The 20,846-nt window shown below is 41.1% G+C and overlaps 1 protein-coding gene across 1 annotated transcript in view; it reads right to left on the reverse strand.

Annotated features, from left to right (window-relative positions):
• Positions 1-1,053: 1,053 nt before the first annotated feature.
• LOC143020799 (aconitate hydratase, mitochondrial-like) overlaps positions 1,054-20,846 on the reverse strand; it is a 31,006-nt gene continuing 11,213 nt past the window's right edge. The window contains exons 2-13 of the mRNA XM_076177561.1: positions 16,110-16,267; positions 12,582-12,807; positions 11,933-12,058; positions 11,680-11,838; positions 9,179-9,365; positions 7,175-7,392; positions 5,622-5,828; positions 5,081-5,419; positions 4,829-4,954; positions 3,691-3,925; positions 3,143-3,354; positions 1,054-1,905 (exon numbers count right to left, since the gene is read on the reverse strand). Of these exons, the coding sequence (XP_076033676.1) occupies positions 1,765-1,905; positions 3,143-3,354; positions 3,691-3,925; positions 4,829-4,954; positions 5,081-5,419; positions 5,622-5,828; positions 7,175-7,392; positions 9,179-9,365; positions 11,680-11,838; positions 11,933-12,058; positions 12,582-12,807; positions 16,110-16,267 (2,334 nt within the window). The 3' untranslated portion in view covers positions 1,054-1,764. The remainder of the gene's footprint in view (positions 1,906-3,142; positions 3,355-3,690; positions 3,926-4,828; positions 4,955-5,080; positions 5,420-5,621; positions 5,829-7,174; positions 7,393-9,178; positions 9,366-11,679; positions 11,839-11,932; positions 12,059-12,581; positions 12,808-16,109; positions 16,268-20,846) is intronic.

Raw genomic sequence — 20,846 nt, forward strand, 5'->3', positions numbered from 1 at the left:
TGCTGGGGTGGGATGGCTCTTATTAGGGAGAATCAAACATTTTGTATACGCACACCAAAAGGCTTCCTTTCATACAGTAGCCAGCCAAGGCATGCACCTACCCTCCACCCATTGTTTTCCCTATTATCTTAGTAGCTAATAGATGAAGGGCCATGTCCCATGCCCACTGCCTGGGTCAGAAGCAATACAAGACAGCAGCTCCACAGGACCAGCCATACCCCAACCTCCAATACCTACAAACACACATCAACACAAATCTATTTCCTCAAATATAACATACACATTTCCATCTTGCTCTTCATGGATGAGAGTAATCCGTCTCCTGCCCATGGCACATGTCAGAAGCAATGCAACAAGACAACACATCCACATCAGTGACACTTCATTTACAGTGCTCCACCTTCCTTGTCCCCTCATGTGGAAAGTAGGGAATACATACATACATACACTAATGGCCTTTCTTCCTTAAAAGCGAGGTAGCCAAAACCATAAATCAACTCCCACCCATTTCATCCCCACATACTCTACTCCCATTCACCACCCCTCCCTCCCTCTTTTCTTGGCTCCTCCTGGATGACGGATCATTCCCGCATCTCACCCACTGCCCTAGGTCAGAACCAATGTAGCAAGGCACAGCACATCTACACCAAGGTCGCTTCATCTAATTGGCGACCCCCACCTCTTCGTCCCCTCATGCAGAACAAAAGATGGGGAGAAATCCCTTCAGGCTGCATCAATTTATTTCTCATACATACTCCCTCACCCCCCCATCCCCCTCATGCATTACAGCATCATCCATGCACAACCATTCTCCATTCACCCCTATCTTCCACCCTTCCACATGGTGCATCAAAATATCATACATACACAACCATTCACCACTCACACCTACCCACCTGCCTTCTCCGGAGACTTCCTTGCTCAAAGCCCATTCTGGAGCCCCATCCATCCATTCATCTCAATTTTGGTTGTCCACTGAATTTCTCTCCATATCTCTGCTTTTCACACTCATTTAGAGCTTCTTTTAAAGTCCAAAGGTAATAAAAATAAACATTCTATATTATAACTCTATTTACAAATTGTTAAATATACAGTGTTGAAAATATAACACATGTAAAAGGGAACATAGTGGAATATAAATGATAACAAATTCAATCAAGGATGACATAGCTACCTAATGAACTCTTATGCATTATAAATATTTTGACTTGTGGTACTTGTGAACATCCATTTGAAGAGATTGCAAGAGTTGTCAATGCTGGGCTGAGACACGTAAGCACTAACAACTAATGGATCTCTTTACACGCTTCAACCACTAACAAAAAAGAACACCACAAACTTTCAAGGCCATATATGGAAGCTGGGATTTAACCCCATTTTCACGGACATCAATGTGGCAGTTTTATTCCACTACGTTAAATGACATAAAAATAGTGAAGTGAATTAAAATGTGAGCTATCTACAAGTAGGTAGGTAGGCATGTTTTGACACTAGTTTGCTACTGCAATTTTGTCTACAGCCCCTCCATCCTCATTTATCATATTAAAATATGATTAAATTACAAATATCTGATGGCTTCCCTGAAACACTGTAATTCTATAAATTAGCCAAATAAAAATACAATCTATAAAATATTTTGCATTGGATTACAAATACTGTGATCTTCTGATTCACTTCCAATGAATCATAGCCTCATCCATACATCTTTACTGTATTCCTAAATTTAAACTTGATGAAGGTGCTTGTTTTTATCTAGTTAAGGCCCTAACTCGCAGCTGCGACCTCCTTCATGCGATTGAGAGCAGACCCTGCCTTGAACCAGGTAATTTGTTGATCGTTGAGGGTGTGGTTGAGCGTTATAGACTCCGTCGAGCCATTTGGATGGGTCACCTTGCACTCCAGAGGCTAAAATAAAGAATGATGGCAAATCAGTGGAATAATCCAGAACATAATTGTTGCCACACACTTTACTGACTGGCAATCTGCAGTCACAGGGGTTAGCAATGGTCATCAAGCTTTCCCAAAGGTCTTTCTGAAAAGGAACTGCTGTCTGCATTGCATTAATTTAAAACTATCTCGCTGGTTAAAAGTAGTAGGAAGAGGGAAGCAGTTGCCAATTATCCTTATGTTAAAAAGGTGGAAGAAATACAACTGAAATTGATTGAAATCTTGGCCCCAGTTCAAAGACAGAGTAACAGCCTCTTGGGAAAATACAACATATACTCTATGGGATTTGTGGGAAAACTCCTTTCCAGCCATGGCATTCCATAGGGAGATAGGACTGCTCAGCCAGTCTAGGGAACTATAAGACCACCACCAACTCCTGATAGTGGTGAGATTGATGGGTTTTGAAAATGGACAGTAGGGAAAAGCTCTCTGCCCCCATCTTGCAGCAGGACCAGTACAACAAGATACCCATCACTGGTACCTATCATCATCCATAACATGGAAAAATAGGAAAAATTACAACAAAAAGGAGAAAATCACTCGTACTTAACTAAAAGCAGTTTTGTTACTTTTACACACACACACACACAAGCAATATTACCCATGGTCTCTCTTGTAGAAGACCCACATCCTCCAGGAAAAGCCTCAGTCAAGACAAAATGTCACTTAGAAGAGCTACTGTGTTGTTGTCTGGGGATGGTTAGTGTGGGATATAGATGTATAACATATTCTGTGTCTTCTGTCCAGTGATTGCATATAGGGCAATCTGAAACTGTACTCAATGCTATTATGTGTTGATATGGCCTTAAAGACAGATGGTGTCTAGAGTGCAGGCATGCTAGTGTGGTTCTTTTCTGGTATAGGAGGTTTTCCTCTGTGGAAGTTATATCTGGGGGTTGTTGCATTTTTGAGTTTGGAGATCTTTCTTGAAGGGCTTGTTTGGTTATATGTGAATATCTTTCTGTGTGGATGTTTTGTGTGATTCTGGTGGTAGGTTGTGGTAGAGGTTTGAGTACTATGCTTTTTTTTTTTTTCTTCTGCTCTGTTTGGTGCTTGTGAGATGTAATGTGTAGGGTGTATGGACTCTGGTGTACAATATCTTTCCTATGAGGTTCTATTTTCTTCTCCACCCCCATCCCTCTCTTTCTCTCTCACACATGAAACAATCTACTTAATACAAATTCCTTCAACCTACCTTGCCAGGAGCCAAGTCTGCCAGACCAAGCAGAGAGATCTTATCATCTGGAGTGATTTTGTCATAATCAGCGGGGTTGGCAAAGGTGAGTGGCAGCATGCCCTGTTTCTTCAGATTAGTTTCGTGGATACGTGCAAAGGACTTGACGATGATTGCCCTGCCACCAAGATGCCTGGGCTCCAGAGCTGCGTGCTCTCGTGAACTGCCTTCACCTGCGAAGAGAAACAAGACAAAAAATGATATCTCCGAGAGTAAAAGTCGAGCAACTTGGACCAGGAGTAGAAGATTGGTAAGGTAAGGTTACACTAAAAAGTATACAGAAAGGAAAGATAAAGAGAGAGAAAAATCAAAGAAAAGGAAAGCTCAACTGATAAAGAATCCAGTTTTCTAAAACTAAGCAAAGAATTATTTCGAATTACAAATTTGATTCACTAAACTTGGAATAATGATACATCACAAAAGTTGAAATATGATCATCATATAACTCATGACCAAATATTACTTTACAATCTCCACTACACAAACAAACTGAAAGAACTGTATCCTACCGTAGTTGTCGTCACCAATGACACACCATCTGATTCCTGCTGCCTTGTATGCTCGTGCAGTGGCAGGAACAGCTCCCCATTCTCCCGTGCTCTTGTTCTGAATGTTATTCATTTCTCCATTTTCAGCATTGACAGCTGTCAGGAACATGTTGTTGGAGATGTTATCTAGATGACCACGGAATCGGAGCCAAGGTCCTGCTGCAGAGATGTGATCTGTTGTGCACTTGCCTTTGACCTATGTGGGAAGCAAAGATTGTATACACATAAATGCATGGGAAGAAATGTTAAATTACTGCCAATGTTTTCTTAGTTAAGTGAAATGTTGAGAGAAGCAGCCTTGCTGTGGATGTGCTATGTCTTGCTACATTGCTTCTGACCCTGAGGAGGTGAGATGAGAGGTGGATGGGAGTGGAATGAGTGGAAGTGGGTGCATGACTTGGCTACCTCCCTTGTTAGGAGGAAGAAGCCCTTGATATATAGATAGACAGCTTCATTAGTGTGGGCCTGTTTTAATGTCACCAGCCTACAGTAAGGGGTTGGGAGTAATCGCTGGTTGTCAGCTCTTCTGTGAAAAGGTGGGAGCCAATAATCAAAGCTGATAGAAAGTGAGAGAGATCTTTGGTCAGGGACAGATACTAAGTGCAACACCTCCAAACAAAGGCACAGGTATTGACAGCTCTACTGATGGCAAGGAGACCATTCTTTCCGACATCTATCTTGCACGACTACCACATTCAGGTACCTGTCATTTGCCCCACTATACATACAAATACAGAACACCAATGTTGAGCCACATTCAAGGAGAAAGCCACAGTAAACAACTTTGTCCAGGATCAACTGGCAGCTTTTATCTTCCTGATGTTTACAACACGTATAAAATACTTCTATACATGTGAAAAAAATCCAGGACTGCCACTATATTTTTCAGAATATTCCAACCATTACTTGTTCTATGAGGTGGCTTTGTTATTCTATTTTCCTGGCTACTTGAGATAGGTGTTGAAAAGAACAACTTTGCTTGCAAACATCCTTATTCATAATTACTGTCATGATTCATCACACCTGACTCCAAAAACATCACATTACTCACAGAGGAGCATTACTCAACCATGCGTAATGGTTTGCATTCATTATTTACCTTCAAAAGGATGGTCAGGTCATGTAAATCCTTGCCATCCCACTTATCGAAGGGCGTCAAGAGTTGAAGACGCTGTGACTCTGGATCCACATCGACTGCGACACCTGTTCCATCATCAGGAGGGCTCTATAAGTAGGTAAGGAGTTAGTAGGTGCTCCAAGTTTTCCTACAAAAAAAAAATTCAGTTGGCCTTTCATGCATTAGAATCAAGACCTGGGAGTTCAATTAACCATAAACGTATAATATCCTTACTTGGTAAGTGTCTTCGCCTGGGTCAAAACCACGTGCTGGGAGCTCATCAGCGAACGGGTCACTGAGTTTGAATTCTTTGCCATCCTGTCCAACTAGTGTGTCCGTTCGGGGATCGAAGTCCAAGCGACCAGCTAGTGACAGAGCCGTGACAAGCTCGGGTGATGTTACAAATGCATGGGTTGCTGGGTTGGCATCATTACGACCAGTGAAGTTTCGGTTGTACGAGGTGACAATGGTATTCTTCTCACCCTTCTTGGTATCCTGACGATCCCACTGACCGATGCAGGGCCCACACGCGTTAGCCAACACAGTTCCGCCAAAGTCCCTAAGTGTTCCTGCCTGATTTAGAACAATAACAACATCCAGATTTATATACAGTTTCAGTAATACATCTGCAAATTACAAAAAAAAACAAAAACAATATCATTTCATACTGTTATTAAAAAATAATAATTCCATTCCTATCCAACAAATTAACACGTCAATGTATTTAAATCTGTCCCCCTCCCTAACTTGCCCGAACCCAATACCCCTTACTTACAATACCATCCCGTTCAATGGTTGCTCTGATCTGCTCGGAACCTGGAGTGATGTGGAAGAGGGATTTAGCCTTCAATCCATGGTTCATGGCCTCTTTCACAATTGAGGCACAGCGACCCATGTCTTCATAAGAAGAGTTGGTGCACGACCCAATGAGACCAGCCTTTACTTCCAAAGGCCAACCTCTTTCCCGAGCGACATCTCCCACCTGTAAACGGAAACAAGTCACTGGGTAGAAATAGATACATACATACATACATATACCAAGGCTTTTTCCCCCTTACAAGGAGGGTAGCCAAAAAGAAAAAGGCATAAAATAATTTCCACCCATTCCATCCCTGAATACACTCCACACCCCTCCACCCTCCCTCTTATCTTAGCACCTCCTGAATAGATACATATACATACATATAGATACATATACATACATATAGATACATATACATACATTACATATACATACATATAGATACATATACATACATATAGATACATATACATACATATACCAAAGGCTTTTTTCCCTCTTAAAAGGGATGCAGCCAAAAAACAAAGGCATAAAAACCACTCCCACCCATTCCATCCCCTACATACTCCACTCCCCTCCACCTTCTTCTCTCCCTCTTATCTTGGCACCTCCTGGATGACAGGTCATCCCTGCATCTTGTCCACTGCACATCCACAGCAAGGATACTTCATTAAATCGGCGACCCCCCTCTCCGTCCCCTCATGCAGAAAAGAAGACGGGGAGAAATCCCTTTGGGCTGCGTCAAATTTTTCTCACACATACTCCCTCACCCCCTATCCCCTACCCACTCCACCTCATCCATCACATGTAGAAATATACTTAGAATAAAACACATATCAATCTATCCATTGTCCTAGATCTCTCTTGTATAGAATCCCCTCTTAAATGGAAAATAAAAGAATACCATACAAAACTGAGAGGCACAGGATGTAGAAGAATAAAGAGGAACAGGAGAAAAAACAAAAAACAATGGGTATATTTCAAGGAGGAGGTGCTAAAGTGCACAAGACTGTATGTAGGGCAAGGACAGGAGAGCACACAAGGAGAGGCAGCAAAAGGTAAGGGCAGGTGGTGGCAATAAAGAAGTAAGCTTAGGAAAAATGGCTGCAAATGAGATAACCAAATAAAGATGATGGAAACAAAAATTGTTTGGGGGGAGGGGGACGATACAAAATATACCACCACCCTACACCCACTCATCATCCTTCCCACGTTAACTTCTCATTGACAAAGGGTCATCCGTCCCTTGCCACCCATTACTGGGGTACTGACTGCATGGTGACATATACATTCAGTATTTTTGGGACACCCCCACCCTATGACTACAGACCAAAGCCATCCATCATTTGTCCGAAATTTACACATACCATACACCTACCCAACAATGTCATTAGTACATACATACATACCAAATAGCCTTCTCCTTCTATTAGGGGGAGTGCCCATTAGTAACTACGCACGAGTGACCATAACTATAATTTCTTAAATTCTATACCTCATCATTCCACTAAACTAATGTCGCCTACCTTGTCAATGGGATTTGCAAGATCTGGAGTGAAGGGGCCATTGATGTGTGGCTCCAATTCAGAGAGGTTGATCTCAACCAGCTGATCATAAGGTGCACCTTCATCGGGAGTAAGCATGTCCTGATTCTCCACAGCGAGGCCTGCTATTTCACTGCGGTTGGTAGCCACCAGATAATCCTTCATACGTGAGTTGAAGGGAAACACAGAGGTAGTCGCTCCTGCAAAGAAAAAGAAAATATGATCAGTATCAAGAAAATATAATGTTAATTGGAATTTGAAAGTAGGATATCATCAATAAACTCAACAAGGTTCTTTCTTTCATTATATCCTGCACAAGACACACAGGCTCCAGAATGAAACGAAAGTATATAGCTCCTGAATCAATCAATCCTTAGCTACAGGTCCTTCAATTATAGCTCCTGCCAGGTCCTTCCATTATAGCTCCTAACTCTTCAAGGACCATTCAACCAACTATCTTCTGTTCTTTACTTAAATCATTTTTGATTGATTCAGTTTAAAGTCATGAACTCTCCCATTAGGGGACTAGGGACAGTGTCCCTTACAGAGGACTTTTGGGTTGCATGAAGAATTGTTACCCCAGGATGCCCACATGATAGTTAGACCCATCCTTGACTATGCAGTACAGTTTTGGTCTCCATCCTACAGAATGGACATAAATTCACTAGAATCAGTACAGAGAAGAATGACCAAAATGATACATGGACTCGGAAATTTGCCTTACAAAGAGAGGCTTAGGCATCTTAACTTACACTCTCTGGAAAGACGCAGAGTGCAGGGTGATCTAATAGAAGTGTTCAACTGGATCAAAGGCTATAACAAGGGTGATGCAAACAAGGTCATTATAATAAAACAACAGGGCAGGACTCGCAGTAATGGGTACAAACTGGACAAATTTAGAATTAAAAAGGAAATAGGCAAGAATTGGTTTACTAATAGGGTGGTCAATGAATGGAATAAACTTAGTAACCATGTAGTAAGCGCTGAAACTATCAGTTGTTTTAAAAAACGATTTGACAACTTTATGGATGGGGATGAGAGGTGGTGATGGATACGGAGCTGCCTAGTGTAGGCCTTATGGTCTCTTGCAGTCTCCTTTATTCTTATGTTCTTATGTCACCCATGAGATCCACCTGAAGAATTGTCACCCCGAGTACATCGAATATCAACAGTGGAATAAGATAAGATTAGGTTAGGTTAGGTTGAATGAGGGTTATGCTTATTGCCATCAACTTATATAACTGAAGAACTGTAAACCCAGGATGGCCCACATGAAGAATTGTCACCCTAGGATAGCCCACATGAAGAATTGTCACCCTGTAGAAGTCTGGGGTGACAATTCTTCATGTGATCTGGACTTTGTAGCATGGAACTTAATGAACCATGTCTTTGGTTCAATTCACTCATGGATGGGTTCAAATTGTCATCAACCTTAACCTCTATCACAAGTAACGACGCTCTAACCTGCTCCCAAATGTGCATCCAAATACTTAGACACATCTATACTTAAGATACATTGTTCGAGAATTGCTGGAGTCCAGGAGCCATATTTCAGTAGACAGTAAACGCTGGACTCGTTGTAGAAAAATGTTTATTCCGACGTTTCGAACCCCGTCCAGGGTTTGTCTTCAGGGATATACATCAGCATACAAAGGAAATCATTATATATCGGCACATATGGGAAGGGTCTCTCAGGCGGCCGTTACAAACATCCAAATTGTACAAAGTGCAGATCCCATGGAATTATGACACAATGTAAGTAATGGTATGAATATTCATAGTTAACACAGTAGTACTCCTGAACAAATAAATAATTTAAATACCCAGACTAAAGCAGCTAGACCCAACAAACACCGTACGAGTCCAGCGTTTACTTTCTACTAAAATTACGATACATTGTACAGAACACTACAAATCCTAATATTTTCATACTATTCATTTCTGGTGTTGAGATTTCCATCTGGAGCACAGAGAGTAAGTACTTACCAATCTCGGCACCCATGTTGCAGATTGTCGCCATTCCAGTGCATGAGATGGAGTCCACACCAGGACCGAAGTACTCCACAATGGCTCCTGTACCACCTTTAACAGTAAGGATACCAGCAACCTTGAGGATGACATCCTTTGGAGAGGTCCAGCCACTCAAAGCACCAGTCAGCTTAACACCAATAACCTGTCAAAAAAATTAACAATTTTCTCATAATGATATACTTATGCCAAAAGGCCTTTTCCCCATTAGAAAGGAGGTAGCCTACCACGGCATGTGCACATCCTTCAATCATCATATACCCATTTGTTTTCCCTTTTATCTTTGTTCCGTGCAGATAAAGAACCTTCCCTATCCCACACCCAATGCCGAGGATTCATGCATGCCTATCAAATACAAAATTTTCAACATTACAAAACAAAATCACCATGCCAATTTTTGTTCCCATTAACCTCTTGAATACGATGATGCCTTTGTATGTGTCATGTGCCGCAAATGGGGTATACAAGGCTTCTGCGTCTGTTTGCTTCCTGATTATATTTATTTTGTAGGTGTAGCGGAGTGACCCACCATATTCTGCGAACAGGCTTAATCAAGTTTTCTGTGATATTATATTCATTCACGGTAAAAGAGAATGAGTATAACAACAGTGACTTTATATTTTGTAATGCGGATATTGTGATGCATTATCATACATCAGGCAACCTGATGCACACATGAACATTTGACTCGTATTGAAGAGGTTAATAGGGCAAATGAAGAACATATATACATACATATACCAAGGCTTTTTCCCCTTTACAAGGGAGGTAGCCAAAGAGAAAAAGGCATAAAATTATTCCCACCCATTCCATCCCTGAATACTCTCCACCCTCCCTCTTATCTTAGCACCTCCTGGTTGACGGGTCATCCATACATATACCAAAAGGTCCCTTCACCCTAACAAAGGTGGTAGTTAGCCATGGAATGCACCCACCCTTCTCCTATCCCACACCCTATTTATCCTCTTCCTCGTGGATGAAGAACCATCCTTCCACCCTGCTTCCTGCCTAGGTCAGACGAAAGACTCCCAAAAAGGCGTTGAAAGCAGAAGTGGATGGAGAGAACTTGAGAATGATGTGGATGGACTAGGTGGAATACAGTATAAATATAATGATGGAGGCTCTTTATAGTTAATACACAAGTAGATGAGCCAATAGATGGCTGAGGAAGGTATGGGGCAATGGTAATAAACTATAATGAAGATGCTGTATGGGGTGACAGTAATACATACATACATATACCAAGGCTTTTCCCCCCTTACAAGGGAGGTAGCCAAAATGGAAAAGGCATAAAATCATTCCCACCCATTCCATCCCTGAATACACTCCACACCCCTCCACCCTCCTTCTCATTATAAACTATATTAAAAGATGGAGATGTGTATTGGAAGATAAACGATAGCAAACACATACATACATATACCAAGGCTTTTTCCCCCTTACAAAGGAGGTAGCCAAAAAGAAAAAGGCACAAAATCATTCCCACCCATTCCATCCCTGAATACCCTCCACCCCCCCTATGGGTATAAGTGGTGCATGGGAAAGTAACAAATAATAGTAACTATAGCCTCAAATGTTTATATATCTATATACCAAGGGCTTGTTCTCTCTTATAAGGGAGGTAGCCAAAGTCAAAAGGCACATATTCACTTCCTCCATTTCATCTTAACTCCTCATGAATGATAGGTCATCCCTGTATCCTGCCCACTACCCTGGGTCAGAAACAATGCAGCAAGATACAGCACATCCACAGCAAGGCTGCTTCACTTATTCGCTGACTCCCCCCCTCCACCCCCTCATGCAGAAAAATAGCAGAAGTGGAGAAATCCCTTTGGGCTGTGTCAAAACACATCATTCACACATACTCCCTTTCAGAGGCTGCATCTCCTAATGGAAACAAGGGGAATGACAAGTTCTGAAAATTAGCAGCTCTGCTGTCCTTGCAGGACCACCATAAGCATGTACCTGTCATTAGTACCACTGGTCAAAAGTAAAAGAAAATTTGGTCTATAGGGATATTTGGGTCTGTTCCTTAAAATTCTCAAGGGGATTTTTTTTTTTTTTTTGCAATATAACGATACAATGGGAAGGTCAACTTGTAACACCTGTGGCCTACTATGGCAGTGTTATGCCTTGCTGCAATGCCTCTGACCCAAGCAAAGTTGTGGGGGGTATGGATACCCCTTCATCAAGAAGGTGCTAAGATGGGAGGAACAATGAACGAGTTTCTGGATGGATGTAGGGTACTTGGCCACTCCCGTATAGAGTGGAAAAGACTTTTCAATATATGTATGTATATATCAACTAAAAATGCTGAGAAAGAAATAGCATTAAAAATAAATAAATGAATAAATAAGAATAATAATAATAATAATAATAATAATAATAAAAATAAAGAAGTAAACATATACAACTTCAGACTAATGTGATTTCCTCTAACAATTCCACTTCAGAAATACCTTTGGGCACTTCAGTTCCCATGGAATGTTGGCCATGACATCAACAGCATCAGCTCCACCCACTCCAATGCACAGACCGCCCAAGCCTCCACCATTTGGAGTGTGCGAATCCGTTCCGATCATCAGCAGACCAGGGAAGGCATAGTTTTCCAAGATGATCTATCAGGAGAAACAAAGATTACATAAATTAGTTCCAGGAACATTTGGTGAGTATGAAACTAATACCCAAGCCTGAAAATGTCTATTTATTCACCTGATGAATAATACCAGATCCAGGCTTCCAAAAGCCGACACCATACTTGGATCCTGCAGTGGCGAGGAAACTGTAAACTTCTTTGTTGATGTCTTTCGCTCGAGCTAGATCTTTTGGCCCATCGATCTGCAAATAACAGAATCACAACAGTTACAATCATGTGCTATGATGTATCAAAATTAAACAAATTTACAACACACTCAACAGGTTTGGAGTATATATCCTATATTTTGCTATATGATATCTATATGGTAGAGTACTGAACCAAATATCCTTGAGGTACTGTGACAGAAGGCATGGTTGAATGGGTTATATTTCCTTGTGATGTGTTATGGCTGTGGGATGGGTAGAGGGTGGGTGTATGTTCAGATATTTTACATAAAATAAATACGTATTTATATATGTTCTGACTTTGCCACGCCTTTAACTGAAGAATACGGCGCTTTCTGTATATGTATCTATGATATGGACATGTGCTTTGACTCAGTGTGGCATAGTCAAAGCACCCACCAAAACCATTCATGAATAGAACCCTTTTAACATCCCTCCCATCTCACCATTTTCTGGCTCAAGGGTCTTCCTGTCCACCCCATCATATTGGTTAAGACCAATGCAGTAAGGCACAGCTCCACAATGACTCTGTGATTACCTGAGCTTGAATCAGATGGTCACAGTGGATTGTTGAGGGAACAGCAACACGTGGGAGCCCAGAACTGATGAACTGTAACATGGCCATCTGTGCTGTAGCATCTTGCATAGCAACACGATCTGGGCGTAGGCGTAGGTAGGACTCCCCACGCTTAATATCCTGGCCTGATGGGTTATCCAGATGTGAATATAGCACCTTCTCGGAGAGCGTCAAGGGACGGCCTAATCTGCAACACAACATAAAAGAAACTGAATAAAAAATAACTAAATAAAATAATAATAATAATAATAATAATAATAAAATAATAATAATAATAAAAAATAAAATAAAATTATTTTGGGTATGCAAATCAAAGCACAATAACCATACATACATATACCAAAGGCTTTTTCCCCCTTACATGGGGGGTAGCCAAAAAGAAAAATGCATAGAAATCACTCCCACTCATTTCATTTCCCATATATTCCACTCCCCCTCCACCCTCCTTCCTATCTTGGCACCTCCTGGATGATGAGTCATCCCTGCATCCTGTCCACTGCTCTGGGTCAGAAGCAGTGTTGCAAGACACAGCACATCCACAGCAAGGCCGCTTCATAAATTTGGCGACCCCCCCTCTCCATCCCCTCATGCAGAAAAGGAGAAGACGGGGAGAAATCTCTTTGGGCAGCGTCATTTTTTTTTTTTTTTATACATACTTCCTCACTCCACATCCCCCACCCCCTCCCCCTCATGCATCACAGCCTCATCTATACACAACCATTCTCCATTCACCCCTATCTTCTGTCCTCTCCCGTCTTTCCTCCACAGACATTCCTCTCTTTTGTAAAGCCCCTTTCACCCCATCCATCCATCTCATCCTAGGACGCCCCCTCATATTCACTCCTTCCACCTCTGCCTTCCACACTTCTTTTACTAATCTTTCTTCACTCATTCTTTCCATGTGTCCAAACCATCCTAATACTCTTTCATCAACCCTATCTCCCAGCTCCCTTTCCACCCCTGTTCTCCTCCTCACCTCCTCATTTCTCACTCTATCTAGCCTACTAACCCCTATCATACTTCTCAGACATTTCATCTCAAACACATTCAAACTCCTTCTCTCTTCCTCTCTCATGTTCCATGTTTCTGCTCCGTACATTGCTGTTGGCATAATCACTCCTTCATATAACCTCCTCTTAACGTCCATTCCCAGATGTCTATTTCTACATTCTACCTCCACCCCCACTCCTCCCTTTCCTGTCACATTCGCACCCAAATATCTAAAACTACACACTTCCTTCAGTTTCTCACCTTTAATGCTCACTTCCAGCCTACTGTCACTCTCTCCCCTTGTACATCTCATCACCTTACTTTTGCCCACATGACAACATAAAAATGAAGAAGACTACAAGAGACCATAAGGCCTACACTAAACAGTTCCATGTCCATTACCTCTTATCCCCATCCACCATAAAGTCATCTAACCTTCTCTTAAAACAACCATTAGCTCCAGCACTCACTACATGGTTGTCTATTCCATTTGTTAACTACTATCAACCACCATTCCCATACCAAAAGACCTTTCACTCCTTATAAGGGAGTGGCTGAATCACTACACACATGCAACCCAATTACTTAACTCTGCATTGAACCTGCCATCCCATCACTTTACTTTTCCCAACATACATCCATAACTTTATTCTTTCATTTACTCTTCCATACTCAGCCACCACCTGCTTCAGTCTCTCCTCAGTGTCAGCCACATGAGCAGTGTCATCTGCAAATAACAACTTATTCATTTGTACTCCAAATTCTGCCTTACATTTTACCTCTCTTACCACAATCACATTGAACAACACAACCCTTAATATGCTCTATCTATCTATATACCAGGACCTTTTTTCCTCCTTGTAAGGGAGGTAGCCAAATCAAAGGTATGTACCTACTCCCACCATTCCATTCCCCTCCACCACCCTTTCCCCCCCTCCCCCATCTTAGCTCCTCATGGATGACAGGTCATCACTGTATCCCACCCACTGCCCTGGGTCTGAAGCAATGTAGCAAGACATTACATCCAAAGCATGGCCACTTCACTTAATTGGCAATCTCCCCTCTCCATATCCTCATGCAGAAAAAGAGAAGACGGAGAGAAATCCCTTCAGGCTGTGTCAAAATATCATTCACACATAAGTAACCTGTCTCCCATCATTCTCGGCCCCTCCCTTCCTTGCATAAGAGTATCATCTATACACGGCCACTCTACACTCATCCCTATCTCCTGCCTTCTCCCAAAACCTTGCTCAATGCCCTTTCATCCCATCCATCCATCTCATCCTTCGTCATCCCCTCAAATTCACTCCCTCTACCTCTGCCCTCCACACCTCTTTTACTAATCTTTCTTCACTTATTCTTTCCATGTGTCCAAATCATCCCAATACTCTTTCATCATCCCTATCTGTCATCTCCTTTTCTACTCCTGATCTCCTCCTCACTTCCTCGTTTCTCACTCTATCCAACCTAGTAACCCCTATCATACTTCTTAGACATTTCATCTCAATATGCCCTACTAATATAAAATCTTTTGACTGCCTTCAACAAATGTCCCAAACCACCCTTTTCTACATATTTCTTACATGCTCTTACAAATATTCTCTCAACTCCACCTTCTCCAAGTCTATGAAAGCCCCAAATATACATCCTTACCCTTTTCTTCTACTTCTCACTTGTGTTACCACAAAACTTGATCTATACATCCACACTACTCTTCCCCAATCACTGCATTTCCTTGTTAATCCTGAATTAACATGCCCACGAACTTTACCAATCACATACACACATCTCCAAAACCACTAAACTCATACTTGTCTCCCTTCTCAACATGCAATGAATATACATGTATTCCTCTAATACACTATGTTCTTCCATGTTGATCAACCTCACCAGCCACTAAACTATCATCACTACACCTTTATTCAGACATTCTGCATGACATCCATCTATCCAACCCAGGTGCATGTCCAGGTTCAATATATATATTTTTTTAACCTTTTTCCTTCTCAAACATGAGTCACACTGTCCCCCCTACCCCATGAAAGCCTCCCAGTCCTCTCCATTTATTTGAACATGGCACCTCACCACTTTTCTAACAATATACATAACAGACCCGACTCATCTGATAGGTACTAAAACCTTATAAACCCACCCAATAATGTTGGTCGTTACACAATTTCCCCCCCAATCTATAGTATTACCAGCAAACAAACAATCTACACTGTTGACATGGCATGAACATCTGGTTGCCACAGTCCACATACAAAAGTTTATCACTTCATAGATTTATACACATGATCACTTCAATGCAACAATAATAATGTTGGTCATTACACAATTTCACCCCCAATCTATAGTATTACCAGCAAACAAACAATCTACACTGTTGACATGGCATGAACATCTGGTTGCCACAGTCCCCATACAAAAGTTCTATGATCACTTCATAGATTTATACACATGATCACTTCAATGCAACAATAGAACTAAGGAACTTACCTCTTCTTAACTACTGAAAGCCGATCTTGCAGCTTTTCGTAAGGCATCTCGGAGCCAGGGTCCAAGTGGGACATGGCCACTTTCTGGGCCGCATAGGCCAGAGGTGAAGCATGAAAACATCGTGTCTGTAGGGTCCCTTGCACCACCCCACGTAAACCCTGCAAAAAAAATGAAAAAATAAATAAATAAATAAATGTTCAAGTGAGGATAAATCGGCCTATCCACTGTCCCTGGTCTCTCTTGCAAAAGACCTATGGCCTTCAGGTAGGTAGCAACAGCCTACAAGTGGGTTCACAAGTCACTTTGAGAGTACCGTATTTTACGGCTTACAAGACACTTTTTCCCTAAAAAATACCCTGAAAAATACTAGTGCATCTTCCAAGACGAATGTTGTATTGTAAAGAAACAACTAGGCTCAAGTGAGCTTGGACACATGACCGATAGTAACCTGGATTTATATGTTGAGTCATTACACTATGATGTTAGCTTAAGTACTATTCAATTCAGCCTCTAATATGATGTAAACTAAGTACTTAGCTGTTACAAGTATTTCCAATACCATAATCCTTCCTGGAGCCTACTCGGCATGTGGAGAAAACAGGCCACTCCCTCGTTTTTGAGGATGAATAAATTTCTTTCAAGTTTTATATTTCTACATGCATATTTTTGAATTTTTTAGTTTATTTTTATGAAAATAAAACCACCCTTGGACAATGAAAAATGTATAGTATATTTACTAGTCACCAACTAGTACCATCGCCATACAAACAAAATCGGACAAGTGATTTTGTAATGTAAACAATACGTCCAATACGTGTCATCACCCGCCACTAAAACAAGAAGAGATGGACTGCTTCACTGTGTACGTATTTACCTATGGTATTTTTATTTACATAGTTGTAAATTTGTGGTGAGTGCTCCAGCAAATTTGTAATGAGTGCTAAGACAATAGTGTCTTGCAGATTCCTTGCTTATGTTTTTGTGTTCAGTGGTTGGGTATATGTATGAGAATGACTTTTTCTTTTCTTAGAAATTTCTTTCAAATATCAGGGTGCATCTTCCAAGCCATAAAATACAGTATATACTGTACAGTGTTGTCGTCTAGAGATTGCTAGTGTGGGGTGTGGCGATATGTGACATGTTTTTTTATATCAGAGATCCCTATGAGTGTTTGTTTACATGCTGAGTTCACTTGACTGATTGGCTCGGTACCACTGGGAATGCCACATGATATGGTAGGCTGCTCACCTATTTTTCTTGCATGTGTATGTTTTGTGTAATTTTTGCTCTTTGTGTTATTACCCCGTAAGAAGTCTGGTCCAGCTTCTTAGATGTCTTTGATTGTTTAGTTGTGTTTCTTAAGTGCTTAGCTGTTGTGTTTAGTTGTACTTTGTGTTTGTTTGTGTGTCTAGCCAGGTATGTGTTTTGTTTACTCCAGTGTATAATCAAGTGCAACTGTCTGAACAATAAACCTAAAGTTCTCTTTGGTCTACTTCATGGGGCATTATGGTACCGGGTGTTCTATGTCGCCCATGTGGTGGTTGTATCTGGGGCAGTTTGAATCTGGTCAGACTTATTCTGTCTGTGTTCAATGATGGACGATGTCCTAAGAACAACAGAGTCAGTGTGGTTCTTGCTAAATATGGGAAGATTTTGTATGTGACACTTATGTCTGGGAGTTGTTGGTGGAGTAACGACTTTGTGGTCTATTTTGAAGGCCAATCACCTCCATCAATAAGTGCTGAGGGGCTGACATTGTCTGAACTGCCCCAAGATTTCTATCGATTTCAACTGTATTTATTACACCTATTCACACATGGAGAGCTGACAATTGGCGACTCCTCTTCCAACCAGCGACATAGAATCAGTCTCACAGTGTGATACAACACTAACAGCCCAAAGCTTCTTCCTTGAGAGAACTGTGGGAGGTTTTGAGGAGTGTTGCCAATCACTGCAGGGCTGCATGTTTTCCATTAAGTGAAACCTGAGGCAACAATTAATTCTTGAAGGACATGTTCAGTGATCTGAATGTGGGTATTTGATTTGATTTATGGAATTTTTGGCTTGAAGGCCAAGCACTGGAGCCAGTAGGCCATTCAGTGCATATCTATCATATATGAATATATAAAATTTCAAGTAAAAACAATAACCACTCACAAAAACACATCAAAACAAGATATTCATACAAGCAATCATATACACAATTTTAAATTTCATCAAATTGATGTTTTATAAAAACTATAAAACATTCTTCACATGAACCTCCTCCCCTGAAATGAATGCTATTTGTGCAGTACCACCAGTGGGTTGTTACAAATGTTTGTGTAGTATGCTGCTGGTATAGTTTTTGTTAATGAAAGGCTGCGGCTGACATGTTTGCTGCAGATTTCGCTAGTTCCAAGAACTTCGTTATACGGTCTCCACAGCTGATCCTCCTTAGGTGAGCAATGTTCTATTTAGTTAGTTTCAGATTCGTGTTCTGGCAATGGGAGATTGCCAAGAATTATCAGTCTCGCTCGTATATCTATACTGTGTGGCAGTCTGCTCTATAATTCCACACTACTGAGCATTTCCACTGTTCCATAATTTTTAAGTACTTATGTTTTTTTAAATCTGAATTGCTGCAACTTGCATAAGAAGATGGTTAGCCATACAAGAGGAAAATCCCTTTCAAGGTCATTTCCTTAAATGTATTAATATCATCTGCATTTGAAAACAAGTGGGATAGATGTAGAGTGATTATGTATGAAAGGGTCTTTTGATACGTGTATTTATATATCATCTGCACACAATTTATTATACCGATCACACCAGGTAAATCACTGATACATTAAATAACATTGGTCTTATGATAATTTCCTAAGATAACATCTGAGAAAACATCCCTCTATTTTAACTCCTCTCCTCCTACTATTACTATTTCCTGTTCTTTAAAAATTACCCAAATTATTTAATAAAACTCACTATCATAAAACCTCAATTTCTGTATCAATCTATTTGAGGAAATTAGTCTTTTATAAAATCAAGGTTCATCACATACATATCTTTCATCTGCCCAAACTTTCAGTATACTAGGTGTAACACAATAGCTTATGTTGAAATAAAACCAAACTATTTTTATCATATTTAGAATCTCATTTCTTCTTACATTTTCAAATAATCACACCAAACTATATGGGTAGTGGAGTCCCATAGCAATCAGGTGAGGAGCCTATACCAGGAGGTGCATACCTGTGGCTGAAGCCGTACCTTTTGCCCTATGCACTTGGACTATTGGGGCAGATAGTCACAGCTCTGGATTAGGAAAGAATGCTGGTTTCAAGCCTACAACTAAGTGAATGTGAGACAAACACACTTCTGATTATGCCACCTGTACATAGTGATATGCATTAATGTCAAACGCCCCCAATTAGGAGGCTAGGATGATGCCCCTTACATAGGACTTTGTACATACATACATATACCAAGGCTTTTTCCCCCTTACAAGGGAGGTAGCCAAAAAGGAAAAGGCATAAAATCATTCCCACCCATTCCATCCCTGAATACACTCCACACCCCTCCACCCTCCCTCTTATCTTAGCACCTCCTGGATGACGGGTCATCCCTGCACCTTGTCCACTGCCCTGGGTCAGAAGCAGTGTCGCAAGACACAGCACATCCACAGCAAGGCCGCTTCATTAAATCGGCGACTCCCCCTCTCCGTCCCCCATGTATAAAAGGAGAAGACTGGGAGAAATCCCTTCGGGCTGCATCATATTTTGCTCACACATACTACCTCACCCCCCATCCCCCCACCCATTCCACCTCATGCATCACAACATCATCCATATACAACCATTCTCCATTCAGCCCTGTCTTCTTTCCTCTCCCGTCCTTCCTCAACAGACATTCTCCTCTTCCCCAAAGCCCCCTTCACCCCATCCATCCACCTCATCCTAGGATGTCCCCTCATGTTCACTCCCTCCACATCTGCCTTCCATATCTCTTTTACTAATCTTTCTTCACTCATTCTTTCCATGTGTCCAAACCATCCTAATACTCTTTCATCAACCCTATCTCCCAACTCCCTTTCCACCCCCGTTCTTCTCCTCACCTCCTCATTTCTCTCTATATCTAGCCTAGTAACCCTTATCATACTTCTCAGACACCTCATCTCAAATACAACCATCTCACAAATGACTGTAAATCTCATTTCACTGACCCAGATGAACTCGTTATTTCTTGAGTGACCTCTCCGCCAGACCAGTGGATTTTACCGATTATCTGGAAATTTGTTTGAAATAATGTCGAGCCAATTTTCATGGAAAAGGCCATGTGAGTTGCAATGTCCAGGATCAACTGGCGACATCTATCTACCTGGCGTTTACAACACATACAAAATAATTCTGTACATGGGAAAAAGTCCAGGATTCCTATAATATGCTCTCTTTAATGCAATATTGATTTCACTTCCACCCTACATTATGTTATGAACTAATATCTGAGCAGTCGGTAGAGGAAAGGGAGAATTTTAAAAGTATGACAAGTAGCTCTTACTTTCATTTCGTTTTGTAAATAGGAAGGGGAGTGGAGGAAAATAACCTATTCACAGTTCTAATACTCTACCCTTTGTATCAAACTCTTTGTATTTTGCCATAAATCTTAGGGCTATAATCAAATGTTCATGCCGATTTCCTAATAACAATACATACATACATATAACAAGGCTTTTTCCCCCTTACAAGGGAGGTAGCCAAA

Source organism: Oratosquilla oratoria, chromosome 40, assembly GCF_046742065.1.
Source record: "Oratosquilla oratoria isolate Oo_2021 chromosome 40, ASM4674206v1, whole genome shotgun sequence".
Classification (NCBI taxonomy): domain Eukaryota; kingdom Metazoa; phylum Arthropoda; class Malacostraca; order Stomatopoda; family Squillidae; genus Oratosquilla; species Oratosquilla oratoria.